The sequence below is a fragment of the Lepidochelys olivacea genome (genome assembly GCF_965140295.1).
Source record: "Lepidochelys olivacea isolate rLepOli2 genome assembly, chromosome: 11".
NCBI lineage: Eukaryota > Metazoa > Chordata > Testudines > Cheloniidae > Lepidochelys > Lepidochelys olivacea.
Window position 1 is genome coordinate 26,088,370 of NC_140421.1, and position 24,811 is coordinate 26,113,180.

The 24,811-nt window shown below is 40.0% G+C and overlaps 1 protein-coding gene across 7 annotated transcripts in view; it reads right to left on the reverse strand.

Annotated features, from left to right (window-relative positions):
- Positions 1–432: 432 nt before the first annotated feature.
- The window catches only part of ORC4 (origin recognition complex subunit 4), a 63,314-nt gene continuing 38,935 nt past the window's right edge, over positions 433–24,811 (reverse strand). For 4 of the 7 annotated variants that reach the window (XR_014713571.1, XR_014713572.1, XR_014713573.1 and 1 more), the window contains 11 exons: positions 23,801–23,876; positions 23,360–23,445; positions 21,239–21,287; positions 19,465–19,616; positions 16,289–16,462; positions 12,615–12,701; positions 6,903–7,011; positions 3,227–3,322; positions 3,079–3,146; positions 1,944–2,205; positions 568–801 (listed from right to left, as the gene is read on the reverse strand). Coding sequence is in view for 2 of the 7 variants with exons in the window: in XM_084643234.1 (XP_084499360.1) it covers positions 613–801; positions 3,079–3,146; positions 3,227–3,322; positions 6,903–7,011; positions 12,615–12,701; positions 16,289–16,462; positions 19,465–19,616; positions 21,239–21,287; positions 23,360–23,445; positions 23,801–23,876 (1,086 nt within the window). In the remaining 5 variants the exon portion in view is untranslated. Of the gene's footprint in view, positions 802–1,943; positions 2,206–3,078; positions 3,147–3,226; positions 3,323–6,902; positions 7,012–12,614; positions 12,702–16,288; positions 16,463–19,464; positions 19,617–21,238; positions 21,288–23,359; positions 23,446–23,800; positions 23,877–24,811 lie in introns of all 7 variants that reach the window. The other 3 variants (XM_084643234.1, XR_014713574.1, XM_084643235.1) reach the window with 3 other exon arrangements.

The window sequence follows — 24,811 nt, forward strand, 5'->3', positions numbered from 1 at the left end:
CAGTGGAAAGGAAGACAGTCCTTACTAGCCTCTGATCCCCCCAGAAAAGTCCTTTTAAATTTTATACGCTGGGAAATTCCATCAATTTGTCCCTCTTGAGCAAAGTATCACAGTAACAGGATGTACAATTATTCTTACGTTGCTGAGCTGATAACTGTAAAAGATTTAATATATATTGCAGGGGAATATCAACTTCAAATTTTATTCAACTCAGAATTAGGATCAATGTGTAAGTCTAAACTGGTGGGTTTCTTTCCTGTAGTTTAACCAAAAATCCCACTTGGCGCTAGCCAAACATCCGACCAACAGATTCCTGAAGAAAACCTAAATCCAGCTGCACTATGGCCATGAACAGAGAAGTGTTTTTAACTGAAGACTGGAAATAGTGTTTTAATGTGAGACTGGTGTTTAAACTCCCTGAACAAGGCACTGTAAACATCAATTTCTTGACTTTATTTTCAATATCATGGAACACTTCAGAAAAGTACACCATATTTAAAAAAACGCATGCTCTTAATGTCAAGTGAATGAGCAGTATCCACTGAAATTATGCTGAGTCAACCCAACTTATTGTATTTCACCTTAATGTGGTTTTAATAAGCTTCAGAAAGTTCACAGCCAACTCAATGAGGATGTTGCCCACTGTTTCACATCTGTTGGGCAGTTTGGATACACCTGCAAAGCATCCATTATTTGATTATTGTCCAAAAGTAGCTTCATTAGTAGGTATTCTCTCTGAGCACGCACAGACAGTCCTTCTATTGGTTTTATTAACTCTAGTTGTAGCAAGTGTTCAAAAGCCTAAAGAAAAAAACAAGCAAGTCTGGGGTAAGTCAAACATTTTCCAGTCTACAACCACCATTCTGAATAGCCCACATAGGACACATTTTACAGTAGCAGAAGCAGCAACTACTATAGACAAATACAGCTGCTTGTACTCCTCCGTTACTCAAATGCCCTGTTCTTGCAAAAACTAAGTTTTCTGGGCTTGATATACTAACTGGGATTTTTCAAAAAGCCTGAGCAGGATACACTAAAGGTATTCTCACTGGCTGAATGAATTTTGTTCATTGACTTTCTTTCTAGGATCAAGACAAGTTTGAAAAAGTCGTTTATTAGTTTTGAGCATGTCATTTTTGCAATACCTCACCCACAGTAAGTACAGAATATATAGCCTTCAGTCACTGTTTAGTAACTTGTAGAGTAATGAAATTACTTGATTTTTGTTCAGTTTAACCAAGACAAACTTATGTAAGATTGAATAGTGAGCTGTCAGTTGCTGGGGCTCATCTGGGAGTGGAGAATTGAAAAGGGTGGTCCATCTTGAACTCTAGGCCATGAGTAGTATTTAAATTATAAAATCTAATGAAAAATTCAAACTTGTATATATCTCAGATTTAAACCAACCCAGGCCCAATTGATATAATTTACAAAATTAAAAGAATAAACCAGATACTAGAGTTTAAGGCATACAGTGTATCATTAAACTGAAAACAATAATTTCTTAATTTCTAGAGTGTCTGGCATAATTCAGTGTAAGGAAGGAGATTCTATGCTTAAAAATTGAACTCTGCATTTCCTGACTTGTTTGATTTCTCAAACTTGAATGGCAATAGCTAGATTTTCATGATAGACTACAGGGGTGGTAGAGATGCCTTTCGGTCTGGGGCAGTTATATTTCCCCAAGAGCAGCAGCAAATGGATGAATCAATTGTGAAGGTTATCCTACATAAGTCACTTATTCACCACAACTTACAAGAATTATTTCAGAAATATTTAACCCTATAAAGCCAAGCTCCCTTAATAAGGTGAAACTAGCAGTACAGGCTTGGAGCAAATAAACTTAAAATCCTCTTCATGTAAAAAAAAGTCACAATGTTAAGGTTCCTCCCAACAGCTCAGTCAAATGCTTCCTTATGGAAGAGGAAAATTTTTGTACTTACATGAAAGCTTCCTTTCACTAAGCACTATAGTCCACAGATCTGTTATGATGGCTCTTCAGGCTACTTGCACTTTTTCAGGCACAGCCATACCTGTCTGTCTGTCACTGGCACAAAGGTGTGTGGCCACACTTGAAGGCCAAGTTAGTTTGAGAATTTGGGGGGTCAAAGGGAACCAGCACAGTTTATCCGCCATGCTGTATTTTTGTGCAAGTGACCCGGAGGACCAGAAACTGAGGTTGAAGTGCTGGAGTCTCATCCAAGTCTAAAGAAAGGCCAGAGAGAAAATGATGGCAGCATAACTCATTTGGGGGGTTCAAGTGAGCAGCAGCTTTTTACAAGCTGACAGGGTCTTCAGGGGCTGGACCACACCCTTTTCTGCTAGTGACTGATAGGTCTAGTTTTATGTCCAAAAGATGCAGGTATGATGAAGATTCACCAACAGATCAGTACACCTTAGTTCCAGACAGAAAAGGGAGTTTCAGCTCTTTACTGATATTAAGCTACCTTGAGCCCTGTTTAAGAGATATTGGAACTTAAACCGGTTACTGATTCAGGACTAAATACTAGCTGTCCTGCACCTTGTATCAGAGTAATTTGGGGGCAGCAAAAAAACCCCTACATGCCACACAAGGCAACGCTTTAGAAGTCTGCTAGAAACCAGAATACTGTCTTTCTGAATAAAAGGCTCTATATCAATTGAAACAATTATCTCCACGCAAAGGAATGACAGTCTAAATTCACTCACTGCCAAACTTATCCCTTGATAAATGGCAACGGGTGCTTGGGTTCGGCTGCTGAACTCTTTAAAAATAAAGTCCACTTTGGTAAGGTATGTAATGTTTCAATAAGTCAGATATTAGCTCCCCCCAAAATTCTGTCTTTATATTTAACCATGGACACTGAGATACAACACCCATCCAGCAGATGGCAGTACAAGTACCACACAAATGTGTTTTTCATTATAAGAGACCTTTCTGATAGTTTTATTATCTACTATCTAATCACTTTACACAGCAAAATCCCTTAGATCTTTAGCTATGGAACAGATATCAATTTTTAAAAGTAGCTCCTAGAAACCTATAACCCAAGTACAGATTAATATCTAGTTATGTAAGGAAACAAATTAAGGATTTACCTTCATAACAACAGGTTTCTCAAAGTTGTACATGGAATGTGCTTTCCGTTGTATGAACTTCTGAAATTCTGTACCAAGGAAAATGATATTACTTGAGTAACAGTAAAGTGATATTTATAGATTTTTAAAGTTGATACTTTCATCTCACCATTATAGACCATTTGAAAATTAAACGGTTCTCCTTCATAAACATCATTTAAATGTTTCATAGCTATAATTAGGCAGATTTCTAGCACAGACAAACCTATATGGAGAAAAGAAGATATTTAGAACGGTCATTCACATGTATATGCATGTTTCTAGGCACATTAAAATACAGGCACATTTACAATATAGCATTACTTTGAAATTAACAGAAGCACATCAATTCAAAATTACTGTTATATATAACTTTAAGGGTTGAACAAGAGCCGTAAAAGCTGACTAGATTAAACTTAAACATCTCTCCTCATTTTTTCCTCAGTGAAAAAAAGGGTATGTCTGCTGTCGCGGCAATGCTTTAAACGTGGCTGTGTAGTGGCAGCTCCATCACTAATAAAACCATCTCTGCAAGAGTAGCAGCACTGTCTACAGTGCCACTTACAGCGCGGAAACTTGTACCGCTCATGGGGGTGGTTTTTTACACCCTTGAGCGAAGGAAGTTTCAGCACTAAGTGGCAGTGTAGTTAAGGCCTCAGACTTAATGCAATCAAATGTAAACTGAAGTAGTGTTATAGGAGTTAAATTCCTATCCTTCTGAAAGGCAGGTAAATCAGCTGGCCCTGCTGCCTGTTGTACTGCTTTAATAACTCAGGAAGTTTAGGAAAAGATTTTTAAGATACCAAACAAAAGGCCTTCAATCTTAAAGCCCTAAGGAAGCTAAATGTCAGCTTAAGATAAATTGTGTCTAATGGTCAAGTTAATCAATCCTTTGATAAGTATATCACCACCACCCAATTACATTAAGGAATCACTAAACAATTATTACACTGACACCCTTACCTTGGTGTATATAGTGTAGTAGTGGCCACATCAGTCCCAGCATATTAGAGAGACAAGGTGGGTAAGATGTCTTTTATTGGACCAAAATCTGTTAGTGAGAGATACAAGCTTTCAAGCCCCACGGAGCTGAAGAACAGCACTGTGTGGCTCAAAAGCTTCTCTCACCAACACTGGTCCAATAGAAGACATTACCTCACCCACCTTGTCTGTCTCTCTACATTTACTTTAGTAATAGTTTTACCACTGGGACATTTATTTCTCAACTTACCATTTGCACATTTTCTGGGCTACTTCAGTTCAGCCCATCTCGTTAGAAACAACTTAACTTCTGATTGCTATTTGGTATTTCCAGTTCACCTTTTTATAAACAGGTATCTATTAAGAATCATCACCACTAGTAGTATCTCTCATGGAAGGGAGGCCAAACCCAACAATTAATTTTGGGTTTATATAAACATGTGTCTTTCCTTGTCAGAGACCAGTAAGCAGACAAGCATATTAAAAAGGAACTACCTTCTCACCCATAAACCAAACAGAAATGAGCCTTAGTGTGCTCCCGGAGAGTTAAGAGAAACACACAAACCTAGATTGTCAGGCCAATAGGGACAAGTCAATTCTGGAGCTGTGGCCAAGGTATTCTGAAACAAATCAAGGAATGTTTAGCTAAAGTATTCCTCTACTTAGATAAAGCATAGAGAAAAAATCAATCGTGGAGAGCCAGGCCCTGAAGTTTGTGTGTTTTAGAGCAACAATCAATGCCTTGAATTGTATCAGAAACAAGGCAGTGCAGTTCCAGAAGCACATCTGTAATATGCACCATTCATGAAACTGAGAAATATAGGGGCAGCTGCATTTTGCTGTGGCTGAAGTTGGAGTAGTCCTTAGGTATATCTTCAAGAAGAGCTCACTGCAATAATCCAATGGAGGTGTCCAAGATATAGATTGTTACAGTGCCCACAGAGAAGCATTTTGGGACATTGACCATACAGAAACAGTTGAGGAGCCAAAGACTTAGGTCACCAACTTTGGTAGCAAAAGGTCAGCACAAGCCCTGTTGCTGCACATTCCCCCCCAGCCCAAGGGTCAGAAATCAGCTCTCAGTTCAAGTTGATTTCTTAGTGCAGCACTTGCAGCTCTTATTTGAGCGATGCCTCAACCAGCTCATTCATTTAAACCCATCTTGTTTAGGACATTGGAGAAGGATCTACTAGACTGAAGAAAAGGAGAAACAGAACTTCAGATCATCAGTAAACTAATGGCACTACACCTCAAGCCATCTCATTCTTCCCTACTGGTCTGACAATATGAGTGATAAAACAGAATTGCAACTTATGTCTGTCAAGGTTCCTCCCCCACTCTGAACTCTAGGGTACAGATGTGGGGACCTGCATGAAAAACCTCCTAAGCTTTTCTTTACCAGCTTAGGTCAAAACTTCCCCAAGGTACAAAATATTCTACCCTTTGTCCTTGGATTGGCCGCTACCACCACCAAACTAATACTGGTTACTGGGGAAGAGCTGTTTGGACGCGTCTTTCCCCCAAAAAATACTTCCCAAAACCTTGCACCCCACTTCCTGGACAAAGTTTGGTAAAAAGCCTCACCAATTTGCCTAGGTGACTACAGACCCAGACCCTTGGATCTTAAGAACAATGAACAATCCTCCCAACACTTGCACCCCCCCTTTCCTGGGAAATGTTGGATAAAAAGCCTCACCAATTTGCATAGCTGACCACAGACCCAAACCCTTGGATCTGAGAACAATGAAAAAGCATTCAGTTTTCTTACAAGACAACTTTTAATAAAAATAGAAGTAAATAGAAATAAAGAAATCCCCCCTGTAAAATCAGGATGGTAGATACCTTACAGGGTAATTAGATTCAAAACATAGAGAACCCCTCTAGGCAAAACCTTAAGTTACAAAAAGGATACACAGACAGAAATAGTTATTCTATTCAGCACAATTCTTTTCTCAGCCATTTAAAGAAATCATAATCTAACACATACCTAGCTAGATTACTTACTAAACGTTCTAAGACTCCATTCCTGGTCTATCCCCGGCAAAGACAGACTATAGACAGACACACAGACCCTTTGTTTCTCTCCCTCCTCCCAGCTTTTGAAAGTATCTTGTCTCCTCATTGGTCATTTTGGTCAGGTGCCAGCGAGGTTACCTTTAGCTTCTTAACCCTTTACAGGTGAGAGGAGCTTTCCCCTGGCCAGGAGGGATTTCAAAGGGGTTTACCCTTCCCTTTATATTTATGACAATGTCCCAGGAAACTGCTCTTCTGCCTCAAGGGTTACCACTTAAAACTAACCTCTGGCTCCCTTTACAGAGAACATTACTTTCTCCTCCAGCCATGAGGGAAGGCAGATGATCAGGGAAAGAAGCCTCATACTACCTTTGTCCATACTATCTTTCTGTAGATAGGGCACAGGAGACAGAAGTTCCCTAACTATAGCACCTTTGACAAGACCTACATTCTCATTTTAAAAAAAACAAACCCTGTAAAAAGTTCACTCATATCCAGAGACCAGGAGTGAAAGATCTGGTATGAAAGCATGGAGTGCTTCTATCAACCAACACTTAGACTAGAGGACCAAAGACACTTCATTGCTTCAAAAGTAAGGTAACAGGATGCAATGGGAAAGTAGCAGGGGGCACTACCCAGGGGCAGAGATGTTCCCCCACCAGGGAGCTGAACTAAAGGGGACTTGTGAGGAAGAAGACAGTTTCCTGAACTTTACTTGTCCAGTGCAAGAGAAGAACTTAAGGGCCATCACCTTAGCACCTTCAGGGGTTCTATATTCACAAATTATTAAAGTAAAAAATACTGGAATTTACCATGTACAATGTTTGCTTTTGAGTCCATTCTGCACAATTTGCTTGCTTCAAGAAGATCTGATCCAGTCATAAATGGGTGAGATACTGTTATGCTACTTAAAGCAAGCATCTGAAAATAAAGCAAGAGAAATGTTTCTTATACAAATATTGATTATATACATTCCATACTCATGACATTCATATGTGAAAGTGTATATGCTTCCTAGAGTAATCAACGGGAAACATTTATAAATAAAGCTGATATGTGCATTACTTTACAGTGGAAGTTACAACACTAAAGACAACTAAAAATCTGGCAGCTAGTTCATTAATACAACTGACTCATCTTGAGTTATTTGTTTTGAAGACTGGAGAAAGAAAAACCTTATATCTGGGTAACAGTACAGCCTAGCCACATTTAGATTCCAAACGCAAAATGACAAGACACTAATAGCTCACAAATTGATGCAATGAATGGCTGAAAACACAAATTTCAATGAAGAATTGGCCTTAAGTGATATTCCTAATTAATTAGCTTTCACTTGACCTTCAAGTGACTATCCTACTATGAACATCATTTCAAATATACTACTTTTGTATACAGGGAGGAGCAACTTGCCCAATGCACTTATAGAAAATGAAAGTTAGCTGACCCTGTGGAGTATAGAGACAAGGTTCCCCAATAAGTTTATATCTATCCTGCAAGATACAAAGTTATATCAATTACAGTTTTAAAATGTTTTTGTGGGCAGAACCCAATTACTAGTTTAGAAGACATGCCAGAATTTTTAGAAAGTACAAAACAACTAACACTAATTTTAGAAAATTCAGAATACAGTAGACTGATACTTTTCTATGGCTGATAACTGAAGACCAACATTAAAATGACATTTGAGCCAGTAATAATACAATGCAAATAGAAATTAATTTGTTTCAGACCAGACTGGTATCCCATACCACCATTGTACATTTGTTTTAATTTCAGAATTTATACAAATTCACAAGGCAAGTATTTAAGAAAGCTGCTGATAACTTACTCTTAAATACACAGCCAAGCAATGTTCTTCAGTGGAACAGAAAGATATAATTTTAATTCTTTAAACCTGCATATTAGATGGTGGTGGGAGGAAACAGGCACATTAACAGGAGATTAAATCTCAGCCATGGCAGATTTACTTTTTAAAACAATAAACATTTGAAGTTTTCTGTCCTGTCTTGTGAGCTATGGGTTTTATTGCTGTCTCCCACACTCCTGTGGGTCCATCTGAAAGAAGGCCTGGTTTCTACCCCATTCAGTTAAGTGATCATCAAGAATCATCTACTGAATGTTGACCAGTCCCATATCTTTAGGGTTTTGTCCCAGTGTAAGAATAGAGCATGGTGCTGTAAGCAAAGATAACTGACAACTGTCACAGTCCTTTGCTCCTATCCTGTCTGGTAGTCACTATATTCAGTGGCAGGAAGAAGGAACCAGAACTATCATTCATTCAAGGTATACAGGCATCAGTGCCTCTTTCTTGCCAGTTGAAGGACTGAGTTAGGTAAAAATCAGAGTGAGAAACAGCTAAGACTTCACAAATGACAGCCTTAATGTGAAATGGGAAACATGTAGAATAGAAAGAGGACTATAAAGGTAACTTACCAAAAGTTTTCTGTTGCGAGCCCCTTTTCACTTATCCTACATTTATACCAGTGGAATTAGTGAGCAGTATATCTACAGATAAGAGCTTACCTAGAGTGGAGCTTGGACCACTGAATGACTGCACTGCAATTCTGCCATACAGAAATTCAGTAAATACTCACAGATGAAGGCATACAGAGACAGCCTGATGACTGCCTTGCAGCTGGGAGATACTTAAGTCCTTCACACTCCTGAGGTGGTCATGAGAGAATGGGTCTTGGTAAAACCTGTCTAACCTGCAGTTAGTTAGATTTTACCAACAGGGTTATAAGCACCTAGGCTACACTCCCAAGTTCAGTCATTTACTGTAGCCTTACAAACAGCTTTGCTGTTGCTGAAGTACTGAACTTTTCTGAATTACTGAGTCTGAGCAAGACACAACTTCAGGGCCTGTTCCACATTAAGGGAATATAAATTCCATTGAAGAGAATTGAAAGGTTCTTGACATAATGAAGTAAAATAATTATTTCTGAATTAAACTTAAGTAACCAACTGCAGGGGTAAGTAAAAATGTGCTGATATAGGAAAAAAATTAAGGTAGAAAGATAACTAGCAAGGTCATCTGATTCCTTGCACTGAAGTCACCAATTACAAACTAACTCGAGAGAAAGCAACCTCCGGGATACTGCTCCCACAGGTTCAAATGGCAGACAACTACATTCAAAATTAAGGGAAAGTCCTATTAAGGGGAAACTGGGCTGCGCGTGGGGTGCTGTAATGAGACGAACAAAATCTGTATTCTGACCTCCTCTTATTGCCAAAGAGTAAACTCAGGGCTCACCTCACCTTCAGCCCCTTTTCCAAGCCAAACAAGGAATTCAGGACATGCTAGAGAGAACAATTCAGCACCTCAGCCCTTTTATTTTGACTACTGGTAAAGGTATTCCAGAACCAGGTAAAGTTATCTCTGAGAGGCAGTTAGGTTAGAGTGGAAACCACTTAACCCCCAGGAAACAAAAGCTAATTGTTCCAAGCTGCAGAAGATGCTTTAGCCTCAGGATAACAGGTCAAGTTTCCAGGGGAATATCAATAGAGGACTGTGGCCAGTGGAGAATCCGAAGCAATAGATCCAGAGAAATTCTCAGCTTCGTCCTGTTTAATTTTTCTTAGGCTAGATACCAGGGAAGCAGCAGCTCAATTCTCTGTTCCTATCCCCTGAGAAAATATCTTTTCCCAAGACAGTTGGGTTAAGTTCCTGTAGTGAAATCTACGCAGTCTACCCTCACTTGTTAACACAGCAAACCAGAATGTAAAACTGTTGTTCAAAAGTGGTTCCATGCTCAATACAGCTGAGCAAATAGCACATGGAGATCTGGATATTGAGGAGGGCACATTTCTTGGGCTGATAAACTGCTCAAGTGAACTCACCAGTCTGATAGGATGGCGGCATGTTTAATGCAGAGAAACTTAGCTCCCTGGCGTCCAAAGGGGAAGAGTAACACAGAAAGGATTCTTGGTTGGGATGTGCACAGAGTTCCCAGGTAAGTGTGTGCACCATCTCTGGAAAATAAAGTTCTGCAGGAGGCATAAGCAGAATCTAACCCAATTGTGCCAAATCCACTCAGAACACAGTGATTTATCTGCTGAAAAGTGTGGCTGACACAGGTGAGGAAAGATTCTAATATGTCATACCTTGATATTTGGTTACCAAGGCTGGAAGCAGATAGGAATTCCCTGCAGAAGAGGTGTCTGTGGTCTGTAAGAGAGAAACTGTTCATGGACTGGAGAGGAGATTGAGGTTTGAATCATGTTCAGGCAGAGATACAATGTGAATAATTTTCCTCATTCAAGTTGGTTATGAAGGTTAAGGGTTTTGCAGAAAACACACAAGTCAGAAGCAAGACCAAAGGACGGGCAGAAGTGGATGTTCTGGTTACATCGTCAAGTGTTGGTATTGCCAATGTGTTAACATGAGGGGGGAGAAAAGTACAGATCCTACAGGTGCACAAAGCAAAAGAAGTTGCAGGGTGAGATGGGTTGAAGAATAGACAAGAGGAGTGGTTCCAATTCAGAATTTTCTACAGCAGATCCAGTAGTTGAGTTTCAAAGTGGACAAGAGCTCCACGTGCACTAGTAAACAATGGAATATCAGGAGTAAAATCCCTAGCCTCTGGTCAGGAAGTGGAGGTGTAGGGTCAGAGACAAGACAGATGGCCTTTTTGTTCAGAAGATCTCAGCTGTCTACCTCTACATTCCAGATTTGATGGGCAGGAGGAGATCCAGGAAGGAACTGTGGCATATCCTAAACTAATCTCTTCTTGTGTACAGGTACTGAAGATCCATAATTCCAGGCCTAAGAGAAAGATCTGAATTGACCTTCTAATGCAGTGGTGGGTCCGTTAGGGTAATTGCTGGCAGGCCGCGAGACAGTGTTTACATTGACCACCTCCAGGCATGGCTGCAGGCAGCTCCCAGTGACTGCAGTTCGCCGTTCCTGGCCAAAAGGAGTTCTGGAAAGCAGCGCAGGCCTCAGGGATGTGCTGGCTGCCGCTTCCCACAGCTCCCATTGGCCGGGAACGGCGAACTGTGGCCACTGGGAGCTGTGAGTGGCCGTGCCTGCAGACAGTCAATGTAAACACTGTCTCGTGGCCCATCAGTGGATTACCCTGACTGGCCACATGCGGCCTGCGGGCCAGAGGTTGCCCACCACTGTTCTAATGGAATGACTGAAAAAGGGGTAGGGTGCTGGCCAGCAAGGCTGTATTAGGGTTGCTTGAGGTCAGCGTTCAGCAATGCAAAAAGGAGTTCTGTCTGTTGGGAATCTCCTTCATAAAGAAGTGAAGGATCCCTGGACTGCCCTGGAACAAGATTGCCTCCAAGTGGAGGACTGGTGTAAGCCCCTTCCCTCTGAAAACCTTGAGAACACTAAGAGGACTTGGTCGATGGATATTTGAGAGATTTGGCCAGATTCTTCCCAAAAAGCTGCTTAGAGGGCAGCTCTGCCAATTTGTGTTCCTCTCTGCACTATAATTAGGAACCCAGTTGTTGTGACAGCCCACCATGGAAACCCATGACGGCTGAAGACCACATCACAAAAGGTATGAAGCCACTTGAATGGCCCCAGATAATACCCAGTTCTTCCTGCTTGGGCTTGAGGGAGACCAGGAAACCAAAACACCTTCTTTAAGTCTACTTAGGAGAGATCAAAATAGGCTTGTACTGGGAGGAAAAGGAACCTGATGACAGAGAGACTGAGGAGAAGGGGGAGAGTAGAGATGAAGGCAGTGGCAAGGAAGGTTAGAAGATATGGGGAGATGGTCAATGGGAGGTTGGGGGAAGAGAGCAGACATGAAGTCTCAGTGTCCATGACAGGAAAAAAAAAAAAGCATATTAAGAGGCAAGAGAGGAAAACGTAGGGGGTAAAAAAGTGGAACAGGGAGACAATCAGAACTTATTGATCTTCTCTGAAGAAATAATTAGGATCCTGTCTGGAAAGGGAGGAAAGAGAGGGAGAAGAATGTGAGGCGGGAGTCAAAGATTAGGAAAAAGCAGCTACGGCTACAGACTTGCAAGTAGGCTTGTGCGAGAAGTAGTACAGCTGTGTGGTTAAGATAGCGGAAGTAAAGGGACTCTGAAGAAGTAGAAATAGTTCAGATTCAGCAGTTAGAGGTAGGAAAAAATCTTATTCAGGGCAAAATATGATTAACTGGATGTTGTCTCTTAAGAGTGAAATGCTTTAAACATTCATTCTATATATGTATACACTATATAGCTCAGCAATACATTTTATAATAAAGCAAGGACTAAATCTGAACGAAGCAGTTGACTACACAGTCAAATAATGAAGACTCATGAACCATAAGTGTATCCTTAAATAAAAGGACAGTCATAAATCAGTACAATTATTCATATACTTAATAAGGAATAAAATATGCACTAGTGAATGAAGGAATGTACAAATATACACTGCTAATGACATTTGAAAAAACCTATCCAAGAAGATGTTTCAAGTAAAGCTCAATTAATTTGTATGAAAAATAACTAGCTTACAGGCTACTGTATTAGGAATTTCATGATTTAACAATATTTTAGAGACAAATATCAATACATACCAATAGCATGTGAAGTGATCGCAAGTCTTTGCTGCAGTGGAAATGATTTCGTAGCACATCTTGCACTGTTCTGTCTTCTGAAAGAGACTAAAAATGGAATTTTTAAGATGTACTGTTTCTTGACCAACTGGAAAATTCTTGGTCATCTAACCAGACCTATTTTTATTATCCAATATTAATATTTATTGTGGAATCAGAGCAAAATTCTGGAAAAAAAATTCACTGAAATCTCTTTTCAGGGGGAAAGACAGGCCAAGCTCTTGTAGAGAACATTTCCACAAGTATAACTTGAAAAAAGTGAAATTACAGTCCATTTTATATTGAACTAGGCAATACTAAACATGCCACCACTAGCTGAATCCCCTTTCAGCTCTAAAATACATATTTTATGGTGCACTCTCAATGTTTTGCCTAATTATATGATCACTGTAGAACTTCTAGATTATATATACACACCTATTGAAAAAGGTTACTGAAAGAAATTCATGTATTTTCTCATTTGTATCCATATTTTAATGGTTTTAAAACCACATCTGATTCTTAATCATTTAACTAGCTGTACACAAAGCAATTCAACTTGCCTTCTCTGATAAACTTATCTCCTCTGGCCAACACTTAGTTTTTTGTAAATCAACCTCTCAGCAGACAAGTTTATAGTCTCTTTAAATGAGAAATCCTCCACTGTATTTCCATACTATTGAGACTCTTCAAATGGATTATTCAAATGATACTCCCTCTCCTAAGATCTCACTTAGGCCTGGTCTACACTATATGTTTATGTTGACATAAGCTGCCTTGCATCAACCTAGCTGTGGAAGTGTCTTCACTTAAATTTAGCTCCCGGGTGCCTCTACACCAATTTAACACCACCACCTCCCTGACTGGCATAGAGTCATGGTTGACGTAATTAGCTCAGCAGTGTGTCAGTGTAGCTATTGCATTGCTTAGGTTGACTGACTTTCTTTCAGGAGCCATCCCATAAGGTCTGGGAAAAGTGGAACAGATTGCTTAGCATAAAGTAGTTATCCTTGAATGGTCCCTTGAAATGTGGTAAGTGGTCCACTAACATCCCTGCAGGTTTCCTTTGAGAAAGGGGGGTTCCAAAGAGGATGGAGCTAGGCTGTTCTCAGTGGTGGCAGATGACAGAACAAGAAGCAATGGTCTCTGTTGGATATTAGGAAAAACTATTTCACTAGGAGCATGATGAAGCACTGGAATGGGTTACCTAGGGAGGTGGTGGAATCTCCATCCTGAGAGGTTTTTAAAGGCCTGGCTTGACAAAGGCCTGGCTGGGATCATTTAGTAGGGGTTGATCCTGCTTTGAGCAGGGGGTTGAACTAGATGACCCTCCTGAGGTCTCTTCCAACCCTACTCTTCTGTGATTCTAAGCAGGGCTTTGGAGCTGTGCTCTGGCTCCGCTCCAGCTCCAGGCAAAAACCTGCAGCTCCGTGCTTCAGCTCCAGGCACTGCTCCAAAACCCTGATTAAGAGTACTGATAGGTCAGATACAGAGTGACTGCATTATGAAAAAAAAGTGTTCGCCCACAGGTGATATGGTGGGTTTTTTTTCCCCCGTGACAGTTCATTCAAGAGCAGTGATTGGTTTCACCCACATAGTTGGTGTGGGAGCATTTAGTGCACTGGTGAGGTATACCACATTTGTACGACTCACGGACCTTGAAAGAGGTGTTGTGGAGGGTGTTGATCATTGTAGCAGTGGAGATAGGTCTGCAGGTTTTGCATCTGTTGTGGCAAGATCTGATGCTTGTTTTAGCTGGTGTGTCCTGATCTGGGACTAGGGCACCAAAATGGGGCAGGAGGGTTGGTGGGGGGGGGGGGGGTTGTCAAGGGGCCTTGGCTCTGCCACTTTTTGAAAGTGGATGGGCATGGCCTGTCCACTTTTTGCCCAGGCCTGGCCCCTTGCCCCTCCTCTTCCCTTTGAGGCCCCGCCCACAGCCAAGCCCGGCCCCGGGAGCCTAAGCAGTTGTGGGGAGCCATGGACCCACCATCTGCCCAGGGTGGGGAAGGCCCCCCAAAGAGCAGCCCCTGGCCAGTGTCCCTGCCTCCTGGGCCCCTCTCCTAGGGCAGATTGAAGGTCCGTGGCTCCCGACAGCTGCCCAGGTGGCTTTTGCCATGGCCCGGCTGCTGCTCTTCAACCCCACCACCAGGCCAGACTGGAAGCTGGAGCTGGGTTGGGGTAAAAGCTGCACGAGCAGCTGTGAGGAGCCACTGACCTTCCTCCTGCCTTGGGCAGGAGGCCTGGGGACACGGGTCAGGGGCTGCTCTTGGGCCCGTCCACTCTGGGCAGATAGAGGGCCCAGGCTCCCTGGCCAGGCTCCAGCTTGGCTGGGGGCAGGGTCTCATCCCGCCCCTCCATGCGCACGCGCACACACCCACACACACACTTTTAGGCAGAATCAGCCGCCCCACTGTGGGAACTTGCTTCTGAGGAGGAAGAGCTTGGAGTTTGAAGGTCAAACGAGGGATTTTAGGAAGAGGCGGCTTAAAACAAGGTCCTTTTTAATGTAGCAGAGAAGAGAACAACAAGATCCAGTGGCTGAAAGCTGAAGCCAGAGAAATTCAAATTAGAAATAAGGCACTTTTTATGCCTAAAAACGTCTCAAGGCAAGAGGTGGATTCTCTATCTCAGTGTCTTCAAATGAAGATTGAGTGTCTTTTTGGAAAATATGCTTTAAACAAATGAATAACTGAACTCGATACTGAAGTAACTGGGTAAAATGTAATGGCCTATAATTTTCACATGGCCAAGATAGACTATCTAGTGGTTACATCTGGTCTTAAACTTTATTAATTTTAATATCTGCTCTTCATACAAAGTGCCATGGGTTCTTTAATGGCCAGAAACAGGACCTCTAAGGTTCTTCGGAAAGACAGCACAAACGATCACTCTGTGGTTCTAATGCTATTCTGGGGCATTCTGACTCAACAGCTCACCGAAGTGCTATCAAGTCACCAGCACTATTTCCTTTCCCAGATTTGCTTTCCCATCCACGTGCTGCTCACTACCTAACTGACAGATCTAATACAGCCCAAGGCAGTTTCATATCACAAATAGTGAAATACAGCTAGAGATATACATGTTAACAATCAGCTTATTAAACAAAGTCCAAGGTTTCATTCACAATACAAGCTATATCATATGTACACAGTTTCTTCAAGGCACATGGTCAGTGTAAACGTCATTCCCTCAAGAGAGCTTAAATCCAAGCACAATCTGCTCAGGATTATTTCAGATGGCACGTGATTCAACATTCACATGATTCATCACATCATCCTTTACTCAGATTAATAAATTACTTGAAAATGGGCTCGGCCACTGGTCTGCTGACCAATATTGTCTTACTGTTTTTCTTGTACTTTTGTTCTATTTGTACAATGCCTAGGACAATGGGGCTAGGGCTACTAGGAGCTATGATAATACAAACAGTTAAATTCACACTATTTTTCTAAAAACCTGAAGCAAAAGAGAAAACATAGGCTATTTCACATTTTATTCCTTCCTTAAATAGTGAATACCAAAAATAAACAGAGGACACTAAAGACAAAAACACTATAAACCACAGCAATTTAGAAAAATTATGAATTTTAACTTTTTCAAACACTTCAGTAAGACAAATTAATTACTTCATTATTAATACCTTTGTTTCAAGTTACCTGAACATTCTTATTCCATTTCTGTGTGAAAGGCTTGTATGGAAACTCTGCAGGTAGATACAACTGTTCTTTAAATATTTTAAGATATTGTTTAAAATCAAATGAATTCAGCAAATATATCTGTCGGTGGGAGAACCTTGACTTCACTCTCTTTTCCAGGAGTTCCAGAATATCCTTGTTTAAAAAAAGACAGATTCAGTGAAACAGTCTAAGAGGAAAGTACAAATAGCAGAAATAGAAAAAACTGGATTATTAAAGTTTTGTTTTAATAATCTAAAGCATGATTAGTAACAAACTTGCTAATTTATAATATAATTGACAATGTTTCTTTTAAATGCCCAACTACAAGCTATTTACTTAAGTCACAGTAATTAGTTGCTGGGACACACAGTAATTATTCCATAGACTAAATATTTCAATTACTTTGGGTTGTATTCAAGACTTCAGCCACTGTATCAGGACTGTAAAAATGTGTAGGTTGGTGGCTCATTTCACATGTCTTTTGGAAGGCTGAACCTGATCTTGCCAGAAAAATTTCAAGAGCCAACATTTCTCTTTTAGAAGAATAATTCTCTTGTACCACACAAATACTATTAGGCTGCTTTTGAGCAGGAAGAATAATCTGATTTTCTCTAGAGAGGTAATAAAGAGCTTGTCACAGAAGGAAATAAGAGAAAATTGGCATTTGTCTATTAAAAGGAAAATTAAATACTGCTTCCCTATTACAGTGACATTTGGGTAAGAGACGGATTACTTTTTCCAGTCCTTTTACTTGCCCTGAAATTGGGAAAGTTTAGGCTTTGTTAAAAATGCATGAAATCATCTCCAGAAAGAGAATGAAAGCAAGACAAACTAAAAGTAAGTACAGTAGTAATAGGACAAAAAACACAATCTTGTATATACAATCTGATGACCCACTGTATATCAACCTCCAATTCTCATGAAATCTAATGAGACTCTCTAAAAAGATGTGGAAGATTGTTTAAAATCAGTCTTTTTATAAAAGATTTTGCTCCTGAATCCAATTAAGTAAATCACTGATGGAGAGTGTAGTGGACCCTGGAAACAGGAACCTTTATAACAGAAAAGATTCTGTACATTAACTGCACATTCTGTACATTAAATTGGTCCAATATTAACTTCAAGTAACTTGCCCATTAGACATTGCCCCAAACCAAAAACCAGAAGCACCTCTAAACTTCTGCTCTATTGGAGGCCCATTGTTTTCTAAGACATCTTCCTCTTCCTTTTTTTGTAACCTAGTCATCTTTTCAACTGTTGCTTTAAGAGCATTAAAAAAAGTTAAAATAATCTTTAATAATACTTTTCTAGATTGTTAATGTTATCATCACGAGTGTTTGATTGAAGGAATGATGGTTGTTTAACCAGCTTTTTAAAAACACACGTAGTTTGTATGCCACGAAGACATACCTTATTGTAGTAACGCACAGATTTAGTGTTTAATGATAAGCAAGACTGCCTTATATTTAACAAAGTGAACGTAAGAAAAGCCTGAAACATTTTACCCTGCCCCACCTCCACACTTCCCAAAATTAGTCTAGATCAGAAGTCTTTTCTTTTGTAAGTATGGCAGTGTTATAGCAGCAATTACTGGTGAAAAAGGTTTGTTTTTTAAAAAAGCATTTGTCATATTTCATAGTGTGGTAGAAAGACAGTGTCGTTTGATCCAAGTTTCTACACTTGCTCAATAGTGAATGAGGAAAGGAAGAGACCAGCAGCCTGTAGAACAAAAGATAGGTAACAATGTTGATCCTGATATTTTTTAGATGGAAAACTAATGAGAAATGGATTATCATGGCTCCTGCAAAGTAGTAAAAGAAGTCCAAGTTTTTGCCCTCTTCTCCAGAATGTAACCATTTTTAAAGCAGTAAAACTGAAGCTAACAGGGAACAAAAAAAGCAGAGATCCGAAGAGCCTAGTTACATATAAGGCAAGCCTGAAGATTCACAATTACTACTGTTGAGTTTGTGGCTACATACTGTATGTAATCCTTGCAACATTTAGTTTGTTTAAACTTTTTAGCAGTTCTTTATATTAATTACAAAACAAAACAACAATGTTACACTGGGTAATGCTTATTGTTGTTCTGTGTTCCCCTATGTCTTAAGGGTGTAGTAGTTTATTTCTTTTTAATTACCTGAAATGAAAAGGCATTCTTCTTTGACAGTGTCAGTGTGGTTTAAAGTCATTTCTAGTGCTTATTCTAAATCTTTTTTGTGGGGGATACCAGTGATAAGTTTGTTACTATACCCTGAAGATGACCCTGTCCTCAATTCCATCTTTCAGAGTAACAGCCGTGTTAGTCTGTATTCGCAAAAAGAAAAGGAGTACTTGTGGCACCTTAGAGACTAACCAATTTATTTGAGCATGCGCTTTCGTGAGCTACAGCTCACTTCATCAGATGCATGCCGTGGAAACTGCAGCAGACTTTATATATACACAGAGAATATGAAAAAATTTCATATTCTCTGTGTATATATAAAGTCTGCTGCAGTTTCCACGGCATGCATCTGATGAAGTGAGCTGTAGCTCACGAAAGCGCATGCTCAAATAAATTGGTTAGTCTCTAAGGTGCCACAAGTACTCCTTTTCTTTTTGCGAATTCCATCTTTAAGTCCAGACATAGGCAACGCAAAGATTAAGTGGGGTGACCACAGCTTTTTCTCCTGAAGTACAGTCTGGTTAAGACATAGGAGAAATTGACATAGCACTGACATTGTTTCTATGGCATTAACTTTAATAGCTTCTTGTGTTGTCCTTTTCTTTTTATAACTTTTGGTACTTTTTGGTGAGATGCTTCATCTTTAAGACAGATATTAAGATGCAGGAAAAAATTGCTTCCTATTAAATCTGAAAGAACCTCCTTCATTTTCTTAGTAAGAGAGGTTACTGGAGCATATTCCTGTTTTCCTACTTCTGTTCCCATTTGCTCTGAATATTTACTATTTTGTGTCACTTATTTTGTATCTGTACTAGAATCAATTTTTAAAGTAAGCCAATATAACAACGCTAGGTCAGGGGGAGAAGTTTCCGAAGTTAGCAGAATTGTCTCCTTAAGACATGACTCTTAAGAATAAAAATATGAAAAGAATATGAAACATTACAGTTGTCAGAAACATAAGCTCTATAAAACAGAAAAGAAAAAAACTTCTTACTTGTCTACATGTAAGTCCAATAACGGTTACCGGAGTCTGTGCTGACTGGGATATATCAAAAAGATTATACAGTAATGTCTGGTTCTTGTGATGAACAAAGAGGTCAAATTCATCCAGTATAAAGAGCACTGGACAACTGCTATCTCGGTTACCTAAGACAGGAATTAAAACAGTATATTACTGAACTGGTAAGTACACAACTATTAGACTTCTTACCTTTGCAGCACTTTTGTTCTAGTGTGCCCTCAAGTTTTAACCTGTTTATAGAATCTTTGCTAATTCATAAGACCCCCATCTCATGTGTATTTGCTACATGCCATGGTTGATGATGATTATTTAGCTTAAAGTACTGCAGAGGTTAAACTAGCTTGTCAAGATATTTTTTGGTTACAAATAAACAGTGAAAACGACAGTTAAGACGCCCATTTATCATTTTAATATTTTAAGAAGGCTATATCAATTCTCATCATGGGCAAACAGACTTGATAACAGCATTGCAAAAATCTACATGCACATCCACCACTGCATTCTACACCTGAATGCATAGCAAATATTTGCTTTTGGTAGAATGAACAATAAAACCTGCAAAAATCTGACTGCATTTTGCTGGGGGAAGGTGGTATGAATGAGACCAAAAAAAAAAAAAAACCAAACAGTAACTGTTTAAAAGCAACAGAAAAAAGTTCAATGCTATTTTCAGATTTTTTTTTTTAAACCTGCCATCCTTAGCCATTCCATGAACAGTAGAAAGAAGTCTTTAGTGCTGCTCCTGTAAATTAAGCTTAAGCATTTGATTCAAACATCACAATGCTTGATATGACCACACGACCGTTCACTCTACCCATTTTGCAACCAAGGTTCATTCTCATGCAGAAGTGCCTTGTACTATGGTCCAGAGCAGTGGTCACCGACTGGTTGATCCTAGAGGATCTCCCAGTTGATCGCGATCTCCGGTGGTGTAGTATAGCTACCGCTAAGGCAAACTCCCTGCCTACTCTGGCCCCACGCTGCCCCCAGAAGCCGCCAGTGCAGCCCCCCAGCCGGGGGTGAGGGGGAAAAGCAGGGGTCTCCCTCCACGCACTGCTCCTGCCTGCAAGCACTGCCCCCGCAGCTCCCATTGGCTAGGAAAGCTGTGGGGGCAGTGCTTGCAGAGAGGTGCAGCGCATGGACCACACTGGCCCCTTCCGGGAGCGGTGTGGGGCCGGATAGGCAGGGAGCCTGCCTTCGCCTCGCTGTGCCTGCCGCCCACTGGGAGCTGCCGAAAGGAAGTGTTGCCCAGCAGGAGGCTGCGCCCCAACCCCCTCCTGGAGCCAGCACCCCAACCCCCCTCCTGAATCCCAACACTCTGCTCCTGCCCTGATCCCCCTCCCAGAGCTAGCACCCCGTACCCCCTCCTGCACCCCAACCTCCTCCCAGAGCTAGCGCCCCGGACCCCCTCCTGTAGCCCAACCCCCTGCCCCAGGCTCAGCCCAGAGCCCCCTCCCACACACCAAACTCCTTGGCCCAAGCCCAGAGCCCCGTACCCCCTCCCGAACCACAACCACCTACCCCAGCCCAGTGAAAGTGAGGGAGGGTGGAGTGAGCAGGGCAGGGCTTTGGGGAAGGGACAGGGTAGATCCTGGGTTGCCCTTAGATTCAAAAAGTTATCTTGGGCTTAAAAAGGATTGGAGACCACTTGTCTAGAGCGTGAGGTAATCTTTGATTTCTCTACAGCATTTGGGTGAAAGTTTGTTAAAACTCACCGGGGGTTTAAAGTCTTATACAAAATATTTACCTTTCTTTAAAGCTTCAAGAAGAAATGCAAGGTTTTCAGCAAAACTACCCTAAAGGAAAGAAAGATATAAAATATATCAATGTAGGGTAGGAAGGTCCTCAAAGATCATTTAGTTCATTCCCCTGTGCTGAGGCAGAATCAAGTATAACTAGACCATCCTGAACAGGTGTTTGTCTAATCTGTTCTTAAAAATCTCCAGTGAGGGGGGATTCCACAACACCCCTTGGTAACCTATTCCAGAATACAACTATCCTTATAGTTAGAAAGCACTTTCTAATATTTAGGCTAAATCTTTTTAAAGTTGGTGCCCACCTAGCTAAGTTTTAACCATATTGAAACCCTACAAATACTAGCTTAAAAGTCAGGAATCTACCACTTACTCAATCTTGTCTCCCTTAAAGTCAGAAGATAAGGGACTTTTTTCTCCTCTCTAAGGCACCTGGCAGACCTCATACCCACTGTCCTCATTATCCAATTCAGATTTTAAAGCCAAGCTTACTAGGAAGAAGTAATAAACTACAGTTTAACATGCTTCAGACTAATACTTCTAAAAATATTGCTAGTTGAACAACATATTTAAAATACTTAGTACGTTATTGATCAATCCTTTATTTGTAAAGAAATACCTATTGTAGCTGATGTTATCCAGATGCTCCAGTCTATTAGTAGCAATACATTTGGAACTATCAATTTTGAATTCCACTAGAACTCTTTGCCTCATCTATATAGTTAGATATTTCAAGCAAGTTTTAAGAGGGTCTTTTCACTATTTTGTGATGAAATAGTTAAAATTTCTGATTAAAAAAAGATTTTTTCAGAAAAACAAGTTAACTTCATAAAAATTACACTCAACATTGCATATAAATATATGGTAATACTGTCTAAAGGGGAAGGTGACATCTACACTACTATGGTCATCACTGAAAGTGGTGATAAATCTTATACAAAGTATGCCTTGTGAGGCATCACTGAAAAAAAAGTTATAACCTGCTGAATACTATTATCTTGTTATAAGGTGTATATCGACATTATGTATGGAGTTATGAAATTTTGCTCGGTGTCTAACTCAAACATGTTGTGGGTATGAGAAATGCCCACAGGTTAGCTCTTTAGAAGTAACAAAAGGAGCTGTAAACAAAGGCATCTGGACTCATCCCTGAAAACACCTCAGAAAGCAGGTAGGCAAAGGTATAAGCCAAAATCTACAATTCAGATGGAAGGATGGCAGAGCATATACTCCAGGGAACTGCCTGACCTGTAACAGAGCCAGGTTTGTGTGTGGGGGGGGGGAGGGAGATGACTAGCAGACTTAACATTCCTACAAACAATTTGAATTGTGTACTTCAATCCAACTGTAAAGTGTTTTACATGCCTTAACCTTTTAATAACTCCTTTTCTTAGTTTACTAAGTACTGGCTACAGCATTATTTTTTGTGTAAGGTCCTGAGCATCTATTGACCTGGGTAAATGACTGGCCCCCTGGGACTCAAAGAAGCTAATGTGGGGTGATTTTTGGTTTTAATAACCCTTCACCAAAGAAGTCCAGTTTGTCTGGGTAGCAACATAGGCTGGAAGGCCTCAGGAGATGCCCTGTGGATCTATATTAAGCTGGTTTAGTGATCCAGAAGCCACATTTGTTGCAGGTTTGGTTAAATCTGGATTACAGAATAAACCACCAGTGTGGTAGCGTCTACCCAGTTTTTGTCAGTCTGACCTGAAATTGACTTTCTCAAGTGTGATCGACAACAGGCATGGTGACATTGACTGTACATTCATAAGTACTGTCTGGTATTTTCTACTGTCAAGACAGACGGACTTAGGAAATACTTTACAAGGGCCTTAACAGGTTAACATTGTTCTTCTAATTCCATAAATCTCATATCAGTAGTATTCAAAATCATTTATAAATTCTGAAAAGATAATTATGTGAAGAGTGAGACAGTCCATCAGTTTTGCAGTAAGGCTCAAATCTATTCATTTTAGTCTGGTCAATATATGGAAAAGTTACTTATTTGGTGTGGTTATTTTTCTGACGGGAGATCTTTTGTTTAAGTCTTGTAATGCTCTTTTTTTTTTTTTTTTAAGCGGTGCCTAAAAGAGCAGCAAGAAGTTCATACTCACAAAAACTTTGTCTCCAACCACATTTTCCATTTGTAGTTGTCTCGTGATCTCCTTGAGTGCTATTTTATCATTTGTCTGTAAGAGCCCTAAAAGAAAGTGGTGATTACACATCAAACACTAAATTACCTCCTTCGCTCATTCTACACCCCAGTTGTCACACCATTATGCCACCAGCGAAGAGACTTATTCCAGGAACTTTTTCCCGAAGTGGGACTTTATATTATTTTTGAAGTAAGACTACTTGTACACCTCTTGAAATGTTGCTTCAGACAATCTATCTTTCATAACTAAACAATGGATAGCAGGCAAAGATTTTTATGAGAGCAGATATTCTGAAACATCTTTAAAGGCACTATTAGTTTAGATTTACAGTAAGTGAAAACCCACTACAAAAAGCAAATATATAGTATTTTTAATTTAAAAGAATGCAATATAACTTGCCATTTAGATGAACTTGCAAGAGGTTCTCTCTCACTTGCTTTACTTCCATGAGCTCTTTTAAGACATAATTTAATAACTAGAAAAAAATAACGTAATTCACATTAAAATACCTCCAGTATTAAAAACAGTAAGAAGAAGAAACTGCAAATAAAACAAGAGGATCAAACATCTACTAAAATTGAAGATACTGCTTTGTGACTGATCGAATCAACCTTTATTAGTTTGGGTTGAGGATACTCAAAAGAACATGAGTACTTCCTGTATTAACTACATTCTTGACATCTAGCATTTGCGTCCGTAGAGGAAAAACACTTTCCAAAAAATGTTTTGTTCAGGTTTTTCAAATCAGTCTTTCAAATCAGATCAATGAAACCCTTCTATATGGGCTCATCACTCCTATCTTTAAAAAAGGAAATGCAAGGATCCAGAACTTTGTGGCATGAATGAAACTTCATGAGAAGCATGTTACTGGCAGGAAAGATGACAGATACTGTGGCTAAATTCAAAATTCTAAAACTTTTGTTATTTCCATGTTTCATGAGTTAAGTGGAGGAGGAGGAGGAGGAGGAGTAGTATCAGTTCTTTGTGAGAACAGAATATAAAAGTATTCCCAATAATTTTCAAGTTACAACATGCAGACTATTTTGTAGCTGCACATAAAAATCCAATAATGCAAAAAAGCCTTTTAAAAGATTCTAAAATGGTAGCTCTAGCATTTTCATTTAGTAGATTTCAGTAGCACCCAAAGGCCCCAATGAGGATTGGGCCCCATTGTGCTTGATGCTGTACAAGACACAAAAGTAGTTAAGGTCCTTACCTTGAAGAGTGGAAAATGTTATTAAAGACATCTCTCACACACACACACGTTGCATCTTACACACTAAGACAGGAAAGGGTGCACAAAGTTAACAGCAGCATACAATGACATAAATCAACAATGTGCATAACTTGATAGTTCCAAAGAACAACTTTTTTAAAAAGTCACCATTTTAAAGACTTATCTGTGCTCTC